The sequence below is a fragment of the Benincasa hispida genome, chromosome 9 (assembly GCF_027475165.1).
Source record: "Benincasa hispida cultivar pf3 chromosome 9, pf3_genome.v1.1, whole genome shotgun sequence".
Classification (NCBI taxonomy): domain Eukaryota; kingdom Viridiplantae; phylum Streptophyta; class Magnoliopsida; order Cucurbitales; family Cucurbitaceae; genus Benincasa; species Benincasa hispida.
In genome coordinates, this window is record NC_143486.1 from 17,144,274 (window position 1) to 17,161,901 (window position 17,628).

The 17,628-nt window shown below is 31.3% G+C and overlaps 1 protein-coding gene across 1 annotated transcript; it reads right to left on the reverse strand.

The window, feature by feature from the left end:
• Positions 1-5,465: 5,465 nt before the first annotated feature.
• On the reverse strand, positions 5,466-6,743 carry LOC120085419 (short-chain dehydrogenase reductase 3b-like). Its single transcript, XM_090318051.1, has 3 exons — positions 6,590-6,743; positions 6,143-6,488; positions 5,466-6,052 (listed from the first exon to the last, which is right to left on the reverse strand). The coding sequence occupies exons 1-3, from the start codon at positions 6,613-6,615 to the stop codon at positions 5,627-5,629; spliced, it is 798 nt and encodes a 265-aa protein (XP_090174177.1). The 5' UTR covers positions 6,616-6,743; the 3' UTR covers positions 5,466-5,626.
• Positions 6,744-17,628: the final 10,885 nt, after the last annotated feature.

Sequence of the window (17,628 nt, forward strand, 5' to 3'; positions counted from 1 at the left end):
TATATGACAAATACTTTGGCATATAAGTAGCATACATCACATGTATAAACAATAAATGTTGATGAACCGGGTAAAATTTCCTTAAAATCACAAAAAGAAAGCTAACTATTACAAAGATAATGAGTTTCCGGTTCAAACAGGCGAACTGGGTCTTGAACTGTTCGGCAAAACGTCACTTCTCCAACCATCGTGTACTAAGTACCCCGCAATCGTCTACACGATAAAACAAACTCTTTACTCTATCGTCTACCAGTACTTCCACAGCTAAATGATCGTTTAGCATTACCGTTTAGCTATTACTATACGATCATGTACCTTTACCAAGCGATGAAGCCTGAAGTACACGATCGCTTAGCGCGCTCCGCAAAACGCCCACCTTCCGCGATCATCTAAACGACTACGATGCCGCAAAGCACCATCGCCTAAGTGATCGCTTAGCTAATGCCTCCGTATCGCATACGCGCGATCACATAGGTAGTAACTAAGCGATGAAGCTTGCTAACTACACGATCATCTAGCGCACGCCTTCTACTAAACAAAGAGCATCGTATGCTCCCACTACGATCGCCTACCTCCAGCGCCTATGCGATCGCGCAACAAACTCTACGTGATAAAGTAAACAATCTACCCCATCGCTTAGCATTAGTGAAGCGGTCGTTTAAAAAATACTACACGATCGTCTAGAAATAAAATCTAAACGATCGCTTAGTTAAATCCCAACGATCGTTTACCTGAGGCTACACGATCCGACCAACGCTTGGTCTTCTTCTTCGTTGAGAACTGCATCACCATGCGCCGAAGCTTCATCACGAACGACTCGATGAACTCAAACTTTTTGAATTATAGACTCGATTGTGATGTTAATTTCGCCCAAAAACATAGGGGCCTTTACAACTAACACTTTGTAATAACTAAAGCTTTAACAAAAAGGAAATTTAAACCCAAAATGTTCATCAACGTAACCACAAATGCAGAAAATGGTTAACCACAAATGCAGAAACCCATCCCGACTGAAAAATGCATTCAATTCAGATCTGTAATTTGGAATATCAGAGAACCTTGCTCTGATACCAATTGAAGGAAATCGGATTTGATATTTCCATGAGCAGCGAAACAAGATTATTCCAAATCACAATTATAAATGGACAATGCATTTACAATCGACTTCAAAAAAACAATTATACAAATCATACAGAAATTACAGCATGAAAGTTACAAATGCACAAAAGGAAAAACCGTACGAACAATTGTCGCCTCATCCCCACGCAACGCTCGAACAATAGCGACCACGAACGCTCGATCTACACGACCGCAACACAACACGAACTCTTCGCACTCGTCCTCAACGATCTCCTTAGCCACGAACTCCTCCACAACAGCATCAACTTCTTCGCAACACCACGAATGGCCTCTAGAAAACCTCGACAGTATGAAGTTGAGTCTGACACCACCAATAAGGCTACCTTGGTATTCTCAGTGTGAGATCCAGAGGGTGGGCTCTGTACGGACTTGGTATGAGATAGACAAAGGAGAAAACACCGATCGCATACATGACTGGACAAGTGGGAGATGGCGAAGACCTATCATATAGGTCGATGCCCAATCGTTTAAATAAAGCTAAGTGATCGTATAGCAAAAGCTATGTGGTCGTTTAGTTCATCGTTTAGCTCGATCTGTTGCCTACAGACTCTACACGACCGTTTACTTTGGACAAGCGATCGTCTAGCAAAACTATGCGATCGTTTAGTAAACACTACATGATCGTTTAGCTCACCTACTCGTCCTTTAGTAAATCCGTATTTACTTGACGACTATGTGAGTTTCTTTTGCGCGAGAGAGAAAACTCAAAACCTTTTTCAATCGTTTGTAAACTACTTTTCAAAATATGAAAACCATTTTTCTTTTAAACTCATGGTTACCATGATTCAATAACCACCCACTAATTTGGTTATCAATTATCTAATAATTAATATTATTATAAATATAAATGATAACCAACTTATCATACTATATTTATAACCTATAGTTTTAATATTTCATCTCATGAAACATATAAACCATAGTTCTTTTTCTATTCCATGGTATTTAATGTAAATCTCATTTACATCAATCCTCCACTAGATGTATCTCATATATCATACCGATTATATCATATAATCAAAATACCTCTTGTCAATTTGAACATTTCAAATCAACACTAAGAAATGATCCTCAACTGAATCCATTGAGCTACCAAGGGGATCTCATGGACTTGTAGTTCGAAGCTCTAACGGTACGTGAATAACTAACTAAACTCTTTAGTCGCGAGATCCACCATCCATTAACTGCCAGGCACTCCACTAAAGATCGACAATTGAACTCTCCTTACCACAGATATATTATGTGTTCATCTTAGCCAATCAGCAGTGCAACAATCCTTCACAGATCACTCGTAAGTATAGCTGGGCCAATAATCGTTATGCTCCTGTAGTTACATCTGTTTCTTTAAGTACCACTAATCTCTCTAATGAACATAAGTCATAGTCCTACTATGACTGAGTCTTCTCTTCCAAAGAAAAGTTGTGGCCACTATGTTCAAGCCCCAGAATCGGCCCTTAAGGGAGAAATCTCTCTACTTATCCCTACTTCGAGAAAGAAGTGAATTCCATCTTGTGCATTGAGTTCCCAGAACCCAGATCAGACAAATCCCCAAAAAGGTAGGCATGTTGAATTGGCAATCTGGCCACTTTCACCTATACTAATCAAAGGACCGCTCTCAAAGGTAGGAGTTCTCAAAACACTCAGGATTGAGGTCGTGTCACCTATGGTCGTTTAGGTGAGATGTAAGTCTCTAGTATCAATGGCGTTATATCCAGAGTCTAGTCATCTCGTGGTCCAAGTCTTATACAAACTCTGTGTATAGGACAACCCCACTCCACGTCTCCACATGAATGGTCAGGATCTACCATCTGTAGTAGTTTACAACACTTACAAACTTCTACAAAACGGGTCGTATCCGTAGTGTCATTAGGATCAAGTATCTCACCTTAATCCTTATACTACAGACCTATTTAGGTTATCACTTAAGACATGATCCACTTGTATATCACATATACATGCTTAAGTGCACATAAGATAACCAATGAACTTTGTTTATTAGATATGAGTAAATGCCAGAATTAAATAACACTTATTTTATGCATTGAACAATGTGTATCTTTACAAAACAACGAGACTCCGAGAGAATTAGGACACCAATCCCAACACCTATAAAATTGTAGACATGTTTTTCATCCATAACATAAATCAAGCATTTCACAATTTAATATAACACTTTATATTAAACATGAAACCCTAACACATACATATTATATATTATAACTATTTATAACATACTTTCAATGTATTGTTACATGCTTTCTGTGGTAGGATTTTAAATCTACATGATATACTATATGCACATAAAAGATTTTATTAATTATAACATATATTTATTAATTATAACATATATTCATAATGCATAAATAATTAAACACAACTCATATGGATCAGTTTTGGCTTCCTAAACAAGCAAACAACCTAAATTATTACAATAATAATTTGAAACAGCTTCAAATAGCCTCTGGACTACACGAACCAACTCGAATCGGACCCAAACCACCTGAACCAAACCTTCAAGGATTCAAAATGGGCTGAATCAATCCTCCACAAACCGAGCCAGCCGAACTGGTCCACCCTCGAATCGTCCAAGTCGCACGCACACATTTTTGAAGTGAATGAAGCAAAACGTTGTAACGCTTTAAAACAGCATTGCAACGCTTCAAAATGTTCTTTAAAAACTGTGTTGAACGAAGAGTAGCGTTGCAACGCTGCGTGGCAGTAGCTTCAAAATTGGTTTTCTATAGCTGACCTTTCTTGCTTCTTTCTTTAGTTACTATCCAATTGCAACTCTATTGACTCTAATAAATTTACAGACACTTAATCATACATTAAGACCCATAAACAAAGAGTCAATTACAATAATTAACACTGAATTGAAGAGGAATCTAATGCCAAAACTAGAAAAAGAAATCCGTAAAGCACCCATTTTCATACTACCTATGAAAAACACCCACCAAACTAAAATTAACATGAATTGAATGCTTAAATAATGCTCTAATACCAATAGTCGATGTTGACATTCAACATGTGGAAGCAATTAGGATTTTAAGTACTCTAGTTCCATCAATTTTAGCTAAGAAACATGCAAGTTCAAAATATAAAACTAGGGTTTCTGAAATTTACTTTTGAAGAATTCCTCAAATCTTCAAATTCAGCTTGAATATCTTCTCTAGCAAACAGTAGACCTTAGATTGATCTTCTCTACTATTTTCTAGGACCTTAGATTGGAAGGTTGATTCAAAAATGAGGTTGAATTTTTGGGAGGTTGGACAAGTTTTTTGGTGTTTGGTGTTCTTTGTTGAAGAACTTTTGTTCAACTAAAATTCAGCAAAATTACAAATTGCATGTCCATCAACCTCCACCAAAACTACTAAGTTTTGTTCGACTAACTCATGTAATTTAATTTGATGTGAGAATGACACGAAAACCATTAAAACTAAGTGGAAATTTGGCATCCAAATGGGAAAAACCCACTAAAACCAATTTCAACTGAATTAAAAAAAAAAATCAATTTTTTAATATTTAATTTAATTTTCCAAAAAAAAAATCAAATGAAAACAAAATTGATTTATATATTTGAATTTTCACAAATTCAAAATTTCAATTTTAAATAAAATTAATTCAAATAATTAATTTTAAGTAAATTTTATTTAAATAATTAATTAAAATAATTTAATATCCAATATTAATTTATTAAAACACCAATTCCATAATCATGAATTCATATTCATGTAATTAATATTTAAATCAAATTTAAATATTATTTAATTTTTTAATTTCTAATTTCATTTAATTCGATAATTAAACATGTAATGCCAACAAGAGCGTAGCTCAACTGGCATAGTGTTCATAATATTAACCTTGTGGTCCAAGGTTCGTTCCCCCAAGTACCATTGTTCCTCTAATGAACAATTGGTTTGTGATCCAATCACCAAATTATATAATATTACAAAGAAAAATTATTTTAAATGACAAAACAGCTAAAAATATTTACAATTAATAGTAAAATATCAAAATCTATCTATGATAGCGATTGACTATTATCTGTGTCAATAGATAGAGTTTGATATTTTGCTATTAGTTGTAAATACTTTTGTTTATTTTCTCATATTTAAAAACAGTCCTATTACAAAATAATAATTATCTAAATTGTTTAACGTAAATCATATTCCTAAATAAACTAATAATAATTTATTGTCAACTAAATATTAATAGGTAACTACAATTATTTTAATGATTTATAAATATATAACATCAAACACATTTTTAAACAATGTTTAAATTAAAATTCAATTTCTAAATCTCCTACCGAATCCATCCGAAAATTACATTAAATATAGCTTTATCCTCACTATTATCACATGTTTTCAAATTCTCTAGCAAAGTAACAAATAAGCCCTTAAAGCTTTTATTTTAAATTAAAACGTAGAAGGTTGGAATAATATTGCGTATGATTCAAAACACAATAAAACCTTAAAAGGAGAAATCACATTACTGATTTGACCACAGTGAAGCCTCCATCAACAACCAAGTTTTGACCACTTATATAAGCTGATTCATCCGAAGCAAGAAACAAAACAGCATCAGCTATATGGCTAGTCTTCAACACCACACCCTTCAAGCTTGCTGATGAACAAACAATCTCTTCAACCTCACTCTCTTCCAAACCGAAAGCCCGACAGGTCAATGGTGTCGCCACCGCATGTGGCGACACGCAGTTCACCCTAATCCCATGCGCCCCGAGCTCCCCGCAGCTCGACCTCATCACCCCCAACACTGCATGCTTTGAGCTTGTATATGCTAGTGGTGGTGTCCCGGCAATCACCGCTGCTTTGCTCGCCGTGCAAATGATTGACCCTCGTATCTTTCGCTCTACCATTACTCGTCCAGCGTGCTTGATCGTTGCAACAACCTTTTAGACGAATGAAAAAAAAAAAATTAAACATAGTGTAACCTATCAGGTTAAACTTTAGGATTAACTACGGCAATATATGTAACATACCCCATGGACATTGGTTGCCATTACGTTGTCAAAGTTGGACATATCAAGCGTTAGAATTGAAGAAATGACAGGGTCTGTGATGCCGGCATTGCTAAAGAGAATGTCAAGTCTGCTGTGTTTTTCGACGGTATAGTTCACTGTTTCTTCAACTTGCTTCTCGTCTCTTACGTCGCAGTGGTGAAAGCTGGCTTGGTCGATGCCAATGGAGGCTACCACTTTCTGGCCCAATTTGTCGTCGATATCGGCTACGACAACGAAGGCGCCATTAGCTACAAATAGCCTCGCCGTCTCCTTGCCAATGCCGCTGGCAGCTCCTGTAATGAGAGCCACCTTCCCATGCAGCCGCCTACGAGAGTAATTTTGTACATAGCCAAAGAGCTTGGGAAGATTGTGTGCAAAAGTTCAGATGTCGGTAATAAGGATAGTAAAGAGAGAAGATATTGTTACCTTGGTTTAGACATTGCTGAGGCCATTGTCTTCAAACTAAGCAGTTCAAAATTATTCAAATTTTCCACACTACAAATAATAAGCTCTTTAGAAAATATGTAGATATTTATAGATGTATGAAAGTCTAAGATGCCAAATTCAAGTTGTATACTTTAGGCATAAATTCCTAGTGGCTTTGTTTTTGCTATCACCAAAAAAATCTCATACCAATAGAAATAATTATCTTCATTTATATATTTATGATCACTCTCTTCTCTAATCAATGTGAGATTTTGTTCGCACTCCTAATATTTAGAAACAAATAGACACATATTCTATGCCAAATTTACTTAATAGTTCGTTTTGCTATTCGTTTTGAAAATTCTTTTAACTATTTTCTATCTTTTTTAAATCAGAAATGGCAGAAGGCTTTTGGGATTCTTATTTCCCTTCTTGTTTTATTGATGAAACTAATATGGATAGATCATTTCGGTCCCCTTTCGTGCCTAGTGGGTGTCAATTAATTTTATTGACAAGAAAAAAAACGTGGGGCTTTCCAATTTAGATTTTGTTTTACGGTTTTTTTATTATTTGCGTTCAACGAATATGCAATTTGGCAAATATATTTTTTGAAAATTATTTTCAAATTCTATAATTCAAGTGCAAATATATATATTTGTGAAAATAAATTATATATAATATAATACATTATAAACCATATGATATTCTAAAATAATAAATTATATAAAAATTTTAACATAAAACTTTGTTCACATATAAATCAATAATATTTTATATTCAAACCTATTCAATGAATAACTACAATTACTTTTATGATCTATAAATATATTATAAAACACATTTGGGATAATTATTTAAATTCAAATTAAATTATTGAATCTATTACCAAACTATCTAAAACATGAAATATATCTATATTGTTAGATAGTATGGGGCTTCATCTCAAAATCAATTGGCTATGAGAGGAGTAACCCATCAATCATAGAGTGTGAGTCCCGTCCCCTTTGTTTTTCCAAGGTGCCTCTTTTGGGTTCACCAATCTTGATCGGATTACAATTTCTTCTTATTGATCAACATCACCAGTTTGGGTTGTATGGGCTCTAATACCATGTTAGATAGTATGGGGCTCCATCTCAAAACCAATTGGTTATGAGAGGAGTAACCCATCTATCCTATAAAGAGTGTGAGTCCCCTTGGTTTTTCCAATTTGGGATTCTCAACATATATATATGGTATAGAATAATGGAAAACTCTAAAGACTCATGAAATAAGTAGAGTAGAGACACAATAATATATGGGATCAAGTAGCCAAACATAGATATAATTTGAAAAAAAAAAAAAAAAAACTTGGATACACCCTTGTGTAGCCTATGCTACGTACACCCAATAAAAGTGTGTCATGTGGTAAATTTTATTTTTATTACGTTAAAAAGAGAGGAGTCTTGAATTGGTTGTACCTAATCATTACCTATATAAATTCAACCCAAAAAATATTGTTCAAATTTCTTTTACATGTTGTTGAACTAAAAAATATATATATTGGGTCTTAGGATATATTTAGTAGTATCTTATATCCACATGTGGTACTAAAAAGATAGAAATTGTGTAAGATGGGTTGTTTCTATTATTTTATTTCTTCTAAAACGTTTTTCATATATGAAAGTTTCAACACATAATTAATGGGATTTAGATTTTGGTTTTTAGTTATAATTCAAGTTGATTTTTTTTCTTTAGAACTGAGCATAGCTCAACTAGCATAATGTTATGTTATTAACTTCGAAGACAAACGTTCGATTATTCTACCTATATATTTTTTTTAAAAAAACATTTCTTAATAACATTATTTTATTGCATTATATATTTTAAATTTTATTCACTTAATTGTTTAATTTTCTTAGGTCAAATTCTACCTAATAACATTTATCTACCATTATTCTTCATTTCTTCTTTCAACCACCATTGTACTCCCTCCAATTTATGTTACGTAATATAGAGTGTGTTTGTTATAGTTTTTCTTTCAAGGGTATAATTTTGAAAATAAATTATTGAAAAAATTAAAATAATCTAAACAGACCCATAATTTACACTTTATATTTTTATACCTGATCATTTAAGTGTTGCTACTTTAATTGTTACATAATACAAACTCAATATTTTCTATATCATAATGATTCTTAATCTAATAATATTTATTTCAATTTACAATTATAATATAATATAAATTTCCTATGTTTCAAACTGAGTATAGTTTAATGGACAAACGATTATCCTTGAAACCATAAAATCTGTAATTTGAATCTCTTGTCCGTTAAAGAAATTCAAACCTGATACTTTTTATTGTATTTTGTAATTGTTGCATAATAATTACCTCATATTTTTATATCATATATATCAATTCTAATATGATAGTAATTATTGCGGTTTTTATTTGTGTTATGTAAAGTTTCAAAACCATGTTTAAATTAGTAAAGAAATATTCTTTATTTTGTAAACAAATTATTCTTTTCTAAAAAATAAAATTGAACCACATTAATATGTTTATTATTATGATTTCTATTATATTCATATTAATGACATTTGGTTATCTTTTTATGTCTTATTTGATTTGTTTATGATATAATGAATTTCAATCTGCCACATATCTCATTGTCGAATCTATATAAAAATGTGAAAATATCGATCTCGTTGAAAATTTGATACCATAATTGTTGTACTAAACAAAAACATAGCAAAAACCATAACGTAAGTGCACATGTTTTTAGCAAGCAAATTGTTGACCTTCTTTGATTTCAATCGAACCCATACAGTAATAATAAATGTAAAAGATTCGTAAATCTAATTATATTTGCGATTGTGGTCCATTACGATTGGTCTCTCATTGAAATCTCATGATAATTTCACTAATTTCCATTATAGATTGGTAAGCATGGATTTAGTGTAGTTTGTAACTTTTATTTTGCAATATATTGTAGTTTGTTAACTCTAACGTAATATATATATCTTGTATGTAATTAATATCATAGAGAAAAAGTTATGTTGAGTGTATAATCTACAAGTATATTGATCCTCTCAACTGCCTCGCCCTCCTTGTGTATTAGCATGCACAACTCACGTCCTCTGCGGAGCTTTGAAGTCGTCGTCAATGGTAGAATATAGCACAATTTAGAAATTGGTTTCAACATATACAATTGAATATATTAGGACTTATGTGGTAGAGAATCTGAAAACAAAAATTTAAAAATAATGGATTCAATGAAAACAGAATTACATTATATTTGATATGTGTTTGGTAATAGATTCAGAAATAATTGTTTAAAATGTGTTGGATGCTATATTTCTAAATCATGATACAAGTTGTAGTTATTCACTAATTTAACATTTGCATAATACATATCTTATTTAAAAAAAAAAAAAACGAATCGAGTTTATAACATTACATTCTGTATTTCTAAATGTTTTTATCTTTTATTTAATATAAACTGCATTTTAAAATTTGACATTCAAAATTTGGAAACAATGAAAAGATAAAAATGTTGTTTTAGAATTTGTATTATTTACATCACAAAAAAACGGTTTTTTCAAAAACAAAATTCAAGTTGTCTGTCAAATACATATTTGTCAAACTCAATGAATTTGAAAATATAAAACATAATCTTGATTCTATATCAAATAGCCTCTTAGAAACTAGTTTTTCTTTATAAATTTCTATTGTAAAATAAAAGTATTGTGAACAGAGCATCTTGTTTGAAAAAAAAAAGTGTATAGTATTGTAGACACATTATTTTCGATTTCCTTGTGTTCTAAAAAATACTTCTACAAGTGTTGATGGATATATCGATAAAATATCGCTACTCATGAATAAAAAAAATTATTAAAGCTTCCAAAAAAATCTTATTAAAATTCTTCGAAACAAGGTTTAAATTAGTAAAAAAAGAAGAAAAAAAATTATTCTACACTTTTTAAATAAATTGTAGCAAAACCCATTATTGTACACTCATGAAGGCATGAAAGGAGGACAATATATCTTATAGCTAGTTAAAAGTGAGTTTCGTTCAATAGTATCAACATGTGCTCCATCTTTATAATTTATGTAGTATAAATCTTCACATTAGGTGAAGATTGATAAAAAGAATTTTCTAATAATACGTGACTGCATACTATTTTCATTCAAATTATTTTAATATAAAGGTCCCATATAATTCCTAAATGAATATTTTTGTTAAAGGTTTTAGTGGATCATCTTATTTGAATCATTTTAAATTTGGTGACTAACAAAAAATTTAAGAATAGAAAAAGATGTTTTGGATAAGTCTTATTTGAATCTAAAATTAATATATTTTCTCATCTCATTTAAAAAGCATAATTTAGTCACTAAGGGTCCGTTTCGATTGATTTGAGAAATTTTTTTTCAAAAAACTCATTTTTATTTAAACATTTTTTATAAAAATTAATTAAAATATACTTGAAAAACTATTTTAAATGATTTCAAACACTCAAATTTATTTCAAATGACCTATTTTTTAAATCAAATACTTGAAAAATGTAATCCAAACACATCTTAATTGTGTTAAAAGTACCAATAATCAAAGAGTATGTTGAACTATTTTTCAAAAGTTGGGAACTAAATTTTCATATTCGAAACAACTCAAGAACCAAATATTTAATCCAGAATTCTAGATCCAAAAGTGTATTCTACTCTTTTTAAATTAATCCAATTTTGTAAATTGTTTTTATTTATTAATTTGTTCTATTAAAAAGTACTTTTATCATCAAAAGGCAAACTAACTTAAATTATTACTAAATTAAATATTTTGTTTCTAAACTTTGAAATTTGTGGTCATTTGGGTTTGAGAACTTTCACAATGCAAATTTAGTCCTTGAGATTTCATTTTAAAAAAAAAAAAAATCATAGACCTACTAGACACAAAAAAGTTTGAGAACTTTCACAATGCAAATTTAGTCCTTGAGATATGCATTTAAAGTTAAATTACAACATGCTTTTTCAAGTAAAGAGTTCAAGAATTATCACCCTTTGAAGAACCTTTCTTCGTGAATCCTCCCTCGTACAGAAACAGCAACTTCTTGAAGACCTTCTTCAAGATATTCTCGTACCAAAATTCGGACACAACCACAGAGAGTCCTTGGTATTCTCGAGGTGAGAACCCAAGAGTGGTGGGCTCTGACTATTTTGGTTAGAAGGGATAAGATTTGGTGAAGGAAAAGTAGAAGATTGAAAAGTTTTCACAAATAAAAGAACACGGAACAATTCTGTAAATCTGTCAACAAATTGCAACCTTGAAGAAGAAAAACTGTTTTTCTTTTATTCCTCTTTTTGCCATAAAAACCATAACCACCCGCTAAAGTGGTTGGAGAGAAAAGATGGGGAATATTATTCAAATATTAATAATAAAATAATATAAATAAATATGATAACTAACTTATCATATTATATTTATATTAAATTATATGTTATATCAAATATATCATATAACCTATAGTTTTAATATTGTATCACATACAATATAAACTATAGTTTCTTTTCTCTTTTAAATGGCATTTAATGTAAATCTCATTTATATTAAATTTAACAACTATGAATCACATTCATAGAAAATATATTTGAATCTTATTCAAATATTTATTTCCTCCCATTAAACTATAATGTATCAAATACATTATGACAATTATATAACATATAATTTAATTAATTTAATTATATCATCTATAATTAAATTCCTCTATTAATTTGAACAATTCAAATTAACCCAAAAACTGATTCACAACTAAATCCTTTTGAGCTATCAAGGGGACCTTATGGACCTATAGCTTAGAAGCTCCAACGGTACATGAATAATTAATTAAACTCTTTAATTAAATTATTCACCATCCTTTAACTGTCGGGCACTCCACTAAAGACCGACAGTTACACTTTACACACTACAGATATATTTTTGTGTCCATTGGATATAACCAAATCAACAATACGATAGCTCTTCACAAATTTCTCGTAAGTACAGCTGGGCCAAATTACCGTTTTTCCCTTGTAGTTACATCTAACTCCTTAAGTACCACTGATCCCACTAATGAACAATAGATTATAGTCCTACTATTACTAAATTCCTCACGGGCCAAAAGAGGGTGTGGCGCCACATTATTCAAGACCCGGAATCAACCCTTAAGGGAGCAATTTATCTACTTACCTCTGCTTTGAGAAAGAAGTGAATTCCATCTTATGTAGGCGTGTTCCCAGCTCCGCAATCAGACGAATCCCAAAAATGGTAGGCTTGTTTAATCGGCGATCTGACCACTCTCACGCATACAAATCTAAGGACCACCCTCATAGGTAGGAGCTCACAACTCACTCAAGATTTAGGTCATATTACCTATGGTCGTGTTGAAATATAAGTCTCTATTATGAACGGTGTTATATAATGAGACTAAACATTTCGTGGTTCGATCTTATACAAACTCCTTTGTATATAATATCCCCGCTTACATGTCTAATACATGAATGATCAGGATCAGATAATTTATAGCACTTTACAACAATTGTAACACATACAAAGCGAGCCATACTCGTAGTGTCACTAAGATAAGGTACCCAACCTTATCCATCTACTACAAACCATTTAGGTTATCACTTAAACATGATCTACTTGTATGTCTCCATATACATGTTTAAGTTACAATGATAACCTTGGATGTTAGTTTATTAGTTTGTGGTTAATGCAACTAAAATATCACATATTTTATAGACAAAGTGAATAAAATATCATATATTTTATTAATCACATAAAGAGTTTGTTCATACAATGTCTACAAACTATAAGACTCTACGAGATTTAGGGCATCAATCCCAACACTTTTATGTAATTTTTACTGCTTTTGACTCTTATGAGGCTTCTCTCTAGCCCATCTCACTTCTATGCTCTTTTGGATGGAATTTTTTTCCTATGTTATTATTGTTTTATCAATAATTGGGAAGTGAGATATGGTGAAAGTACTACAAATATATCAACCTACCCAACAAGAAATAACGAATACGATAGCTAAAGAAAAAAACAATAGTAGACCTATTATAGCCTTTTTCGAAGGTTCTGACAACTCATGTTATTAAAAGTCTGGGACTTTTTAGAGCGTTTTTGTAGAGCTATAATGGATGTTATAATAGAGTATAAAGATATAGCTTATATATGTTGCTATAAAAGCATTTGATAACGTTTTTTAGTAAAGCTATAATATGTTTACGTAGCTAAAATAATGTGCTATCTTTAACATATGGTAACTTTTTTTCAAGGCTATAAAATATTATTTATAGCTATAATAATATGTTATAACAATGCTGTTTAATCTTTTATAATTACTATCATTATTGTAGTAACCTTTTGATAGCATTTCTTTTTTGTTACATAAAAATTTATATAGCTTTTACTCATGGCTATAAAATATACAATCTCTCTCAACAATCATTTTTAAATTAATTAGATTTTGATAAATTTTATTTCAAGTACTCATTTTTAATTAAAATTCAAACATATAAATACTTCATAACAAACTAAATACCATAACTTTCACTCATAAACCACTAGCATTATAAAATAAAGTATTCAATAATTTCCTAGAATAAAATTGTTGTTCGAACTATACAAGCTAAATATAAAGTACAGTAGCTTTCAAAATACACAATTCATCAAAAGGGTGTTTGGTTCAACAACATGAGTTGAGTTAAGTTGGTATAATATACTAACTCATTGTTTGGTCCACTAGCTTTAAATGATGGTGGAGTTGAGTTGGTATATTTTACCAACTCACCCCAACTCTCCCTTCTTCCCATGTTTTTAATGGCTCTACCCATCGGCCACTATCACACTTTGAGAACTAACTCTGAGCTCCGACAACCACCTCCGATGACAACTTCGGCGACCAACTCCAGGCTTCGACAACCACCTTCGATGACAATTCTGGCAATGAAATTCGGACTTCAATAATCACCTTCGATGAAGCTCCGACGACCAACTCCAAGCTCCAACAACCTTTGTGCGACCAACTCCAACAACCAATTCTGACCTCAACCAACCACCTCCAGTGACCCAACTCCGACAACCACCTTCGCGCTACCAACTCGATGACCAATTGGCTCCGACAACAAACTTCGATTACCAACTCCAACTACAAACTCTAATAAAAATCACCTTTGATGATCACCTTTGAGCAAGCAACTCTGACAACCAACTTGGGGCTTTAACAACCACCTTCGACGACAAACTCCGACAACCAACTCTAATACCACCTTTATACGATTAACTTCGGGTTCCAACAGTCTCCGACTACAATCTCCAACGAAAATCATCTTCGATGATCAACTTTGACAACCACTTTTGCCTGTCCAACTCCGAGATTCAAAAAACACCTCTGATGACAAACTTCGACAACTAACTCTAATACACCTTCATGCAACCAACTTCAGGCTCCGACAACCACCTCCGACTACAAACTCGAGCAAAAATCATCTTCGATAATCAACATCGACAACCACTTCCGACTACTATAAGACTATAACTATTAAAGTATGTTATAGAGTTGTTGATTATATAAAAAAAAATATATTATTAGGTCTACATTAAGTGCAATATTTATACGTAAAAATTTGTAAAAAAAAATATTTTTATTTAATTGAATTCACATATCAAATGAGTGCTAAGAATAGTTATACGAAAAGTATGTATGTAGTTGAAAAGTATGTAACATATAACAAAAAAGCCATAAAATGAAAAAAAAAATCATGGAACATTTTCCAGCAAAAATTAGTGAAAAATAGAGATTTATTCTTTGATGATTCTCCAAATTTAGAAGAAATGAAAGTGAAATTGTTGAATAAATGTGGTGACATTTCATTGGTTGTTACGATGATAGAGGAGATTTAATTAAAAAAAATCATGATATAGGCAAAATATAGAGCAACAATAGAAAGATGAAGAAAAAGAAGAAGATGATAATTAAATTCATGGAGAAAAATTAGCTAGAATAAAAAGAAAAATTGATTTCACTTTTGTTTCTCATTTTATTTAAACATAATTCTACAAGAAATGTAATGGGTTAATTGTTGTTCATTGCCCAAAAAAGAAAGAAAGAAAAATTTTAAAAATTAAAAGAAAAAATTGAAATCTATATTTTATTCAAACAAAGATAGGTAGTTATTAAATAAAAAAAGTTTCAAAACAAAAAATAGTAATCATAAAAGCATATTATTGAATAAAAAGTTTCAAAAAACTGTGTTAGATACCCAGATATATGAACTATGTACGTAAACACGAATATATGAATTCAGACCAAATAACTCTGCATCCCAAACAAAGACATATAAATTCCACAGATATATAAACTCCACAGACATATAAACTCCAGACATCCCATCTCAACTCTGCACCCCAAACAACCCTCAAGTGTTCAATATTATATTATCATTGTAGTTAAGTTGTCATCGTTGGTTCTCTTTTACTTTGATAAGGTATCATTTCATCCACCTACATGAATATATAAACATATATCAATAAATGTAAAAAAAATCTTTTATAAATGTAGATAAATAAGCTTAGAAAATAACATAATAATAATCAATTTTTCACCCTCCCCTAAAAGAAATACACAAACTCAATCAAGTCATTCTTCAACAGAAATACACAAACTCGATGAGCAAAATATCACAATAAACATCCTAACAAGGTAACTTATAAACTTTTTCAACCCTAAAAAAGAAGAAATAACATAGTATGATTCAACCAAGTCATTTTTTTTTTTAAAGAATAATAATAATACACAAACTCTATAAACCAAATATCCTAACAAAGTAAATTCAAACCTTTTCATCCCCTTCGGAAAAAAAAAAAAAAAAAAACATAGTATAATTCAATAAGTTGTTCTTCAACAAAAAAAAAAAAAAAAAAAAAAAATACACAAACTTTTTAAGCAAAATATCTCATCAAAAATCCTAACAGAATTTCAATTAAACTTTTTCCACCCAAAAGATGAACATAGTATAAAACTTTTTCCACCAATACTTTCTTATCTTTAATAACATAAAACATCTTCAATCCTAACAAAATTTCAATTAAAGAATTTTAAAATATGTACATGTAAATGCTCCAATTAAATAAAATCTTCTCTCGTGAATACAAGAATCTCCTCTCCAAAAGCTAATTGAAGAGTGTTCACTTAGTACCAAAAGAAAGAAGCTACCAAAAAATACATAAGGGTTGGGATCTAAATACAAGAATCTTCTCTCCCAAAACTAGTTAAGGCCTCATCAATCAAGACTAAAAGAGCCACAAGAACACACCGAGAGAAATAGAGTTGAAAGAATTTAACACAATACCAAACCTTTACAAAATTCTCAATATCAAGAAAAGCTTAATACAATCAATTCCTCTAAGGAAAGAAACAATAAAATATAGGAAAATTACCAAAACATCAAACTACCATCACATCAATCCTCTTCTACTACACCTAAAGTTTAAAAGCCTTAGAATAGCTTGTCAAGATATTTATTAGGCCGAAAAGACGGGAGACTTTGATTTGATATGGTACTAACATGGAGTTTTTTTTTTTTTTTTTTAAATATTGTGATTAGGAAAACTATTTAGGGAAATATAGTGGTTTTGAAACTATTTAGAAATCTATGAATGTTTTGGAGATTTCGAGGCGGGGATTTAGTTTAAAATATTTTGTCGAGAATTCAACCCTCGACCTGTCGAAAATTAAAGAAGAGATCGAGAGTTTGACCCTCGACCTAACAAGAGAACGAGGGTTCAACCCTCGATCTAAAGGAAATTGAGAAAAGGACGAGGGTTTAACCCTCGACCTATCGAAAACTAAAGAAGATCTGTAAGGGAAGATGAGAAAATTTGAAAGTGAACCCTCGACCTCTGGAAAATTGTAGAACAAACCCTTGACCTAAAGGAAATTAAAGAATCGTTCAGTAATTATATACACGATCGCACACAATCGTTTAGTAAAATTACTATGCGATCGTTTAGTAATTC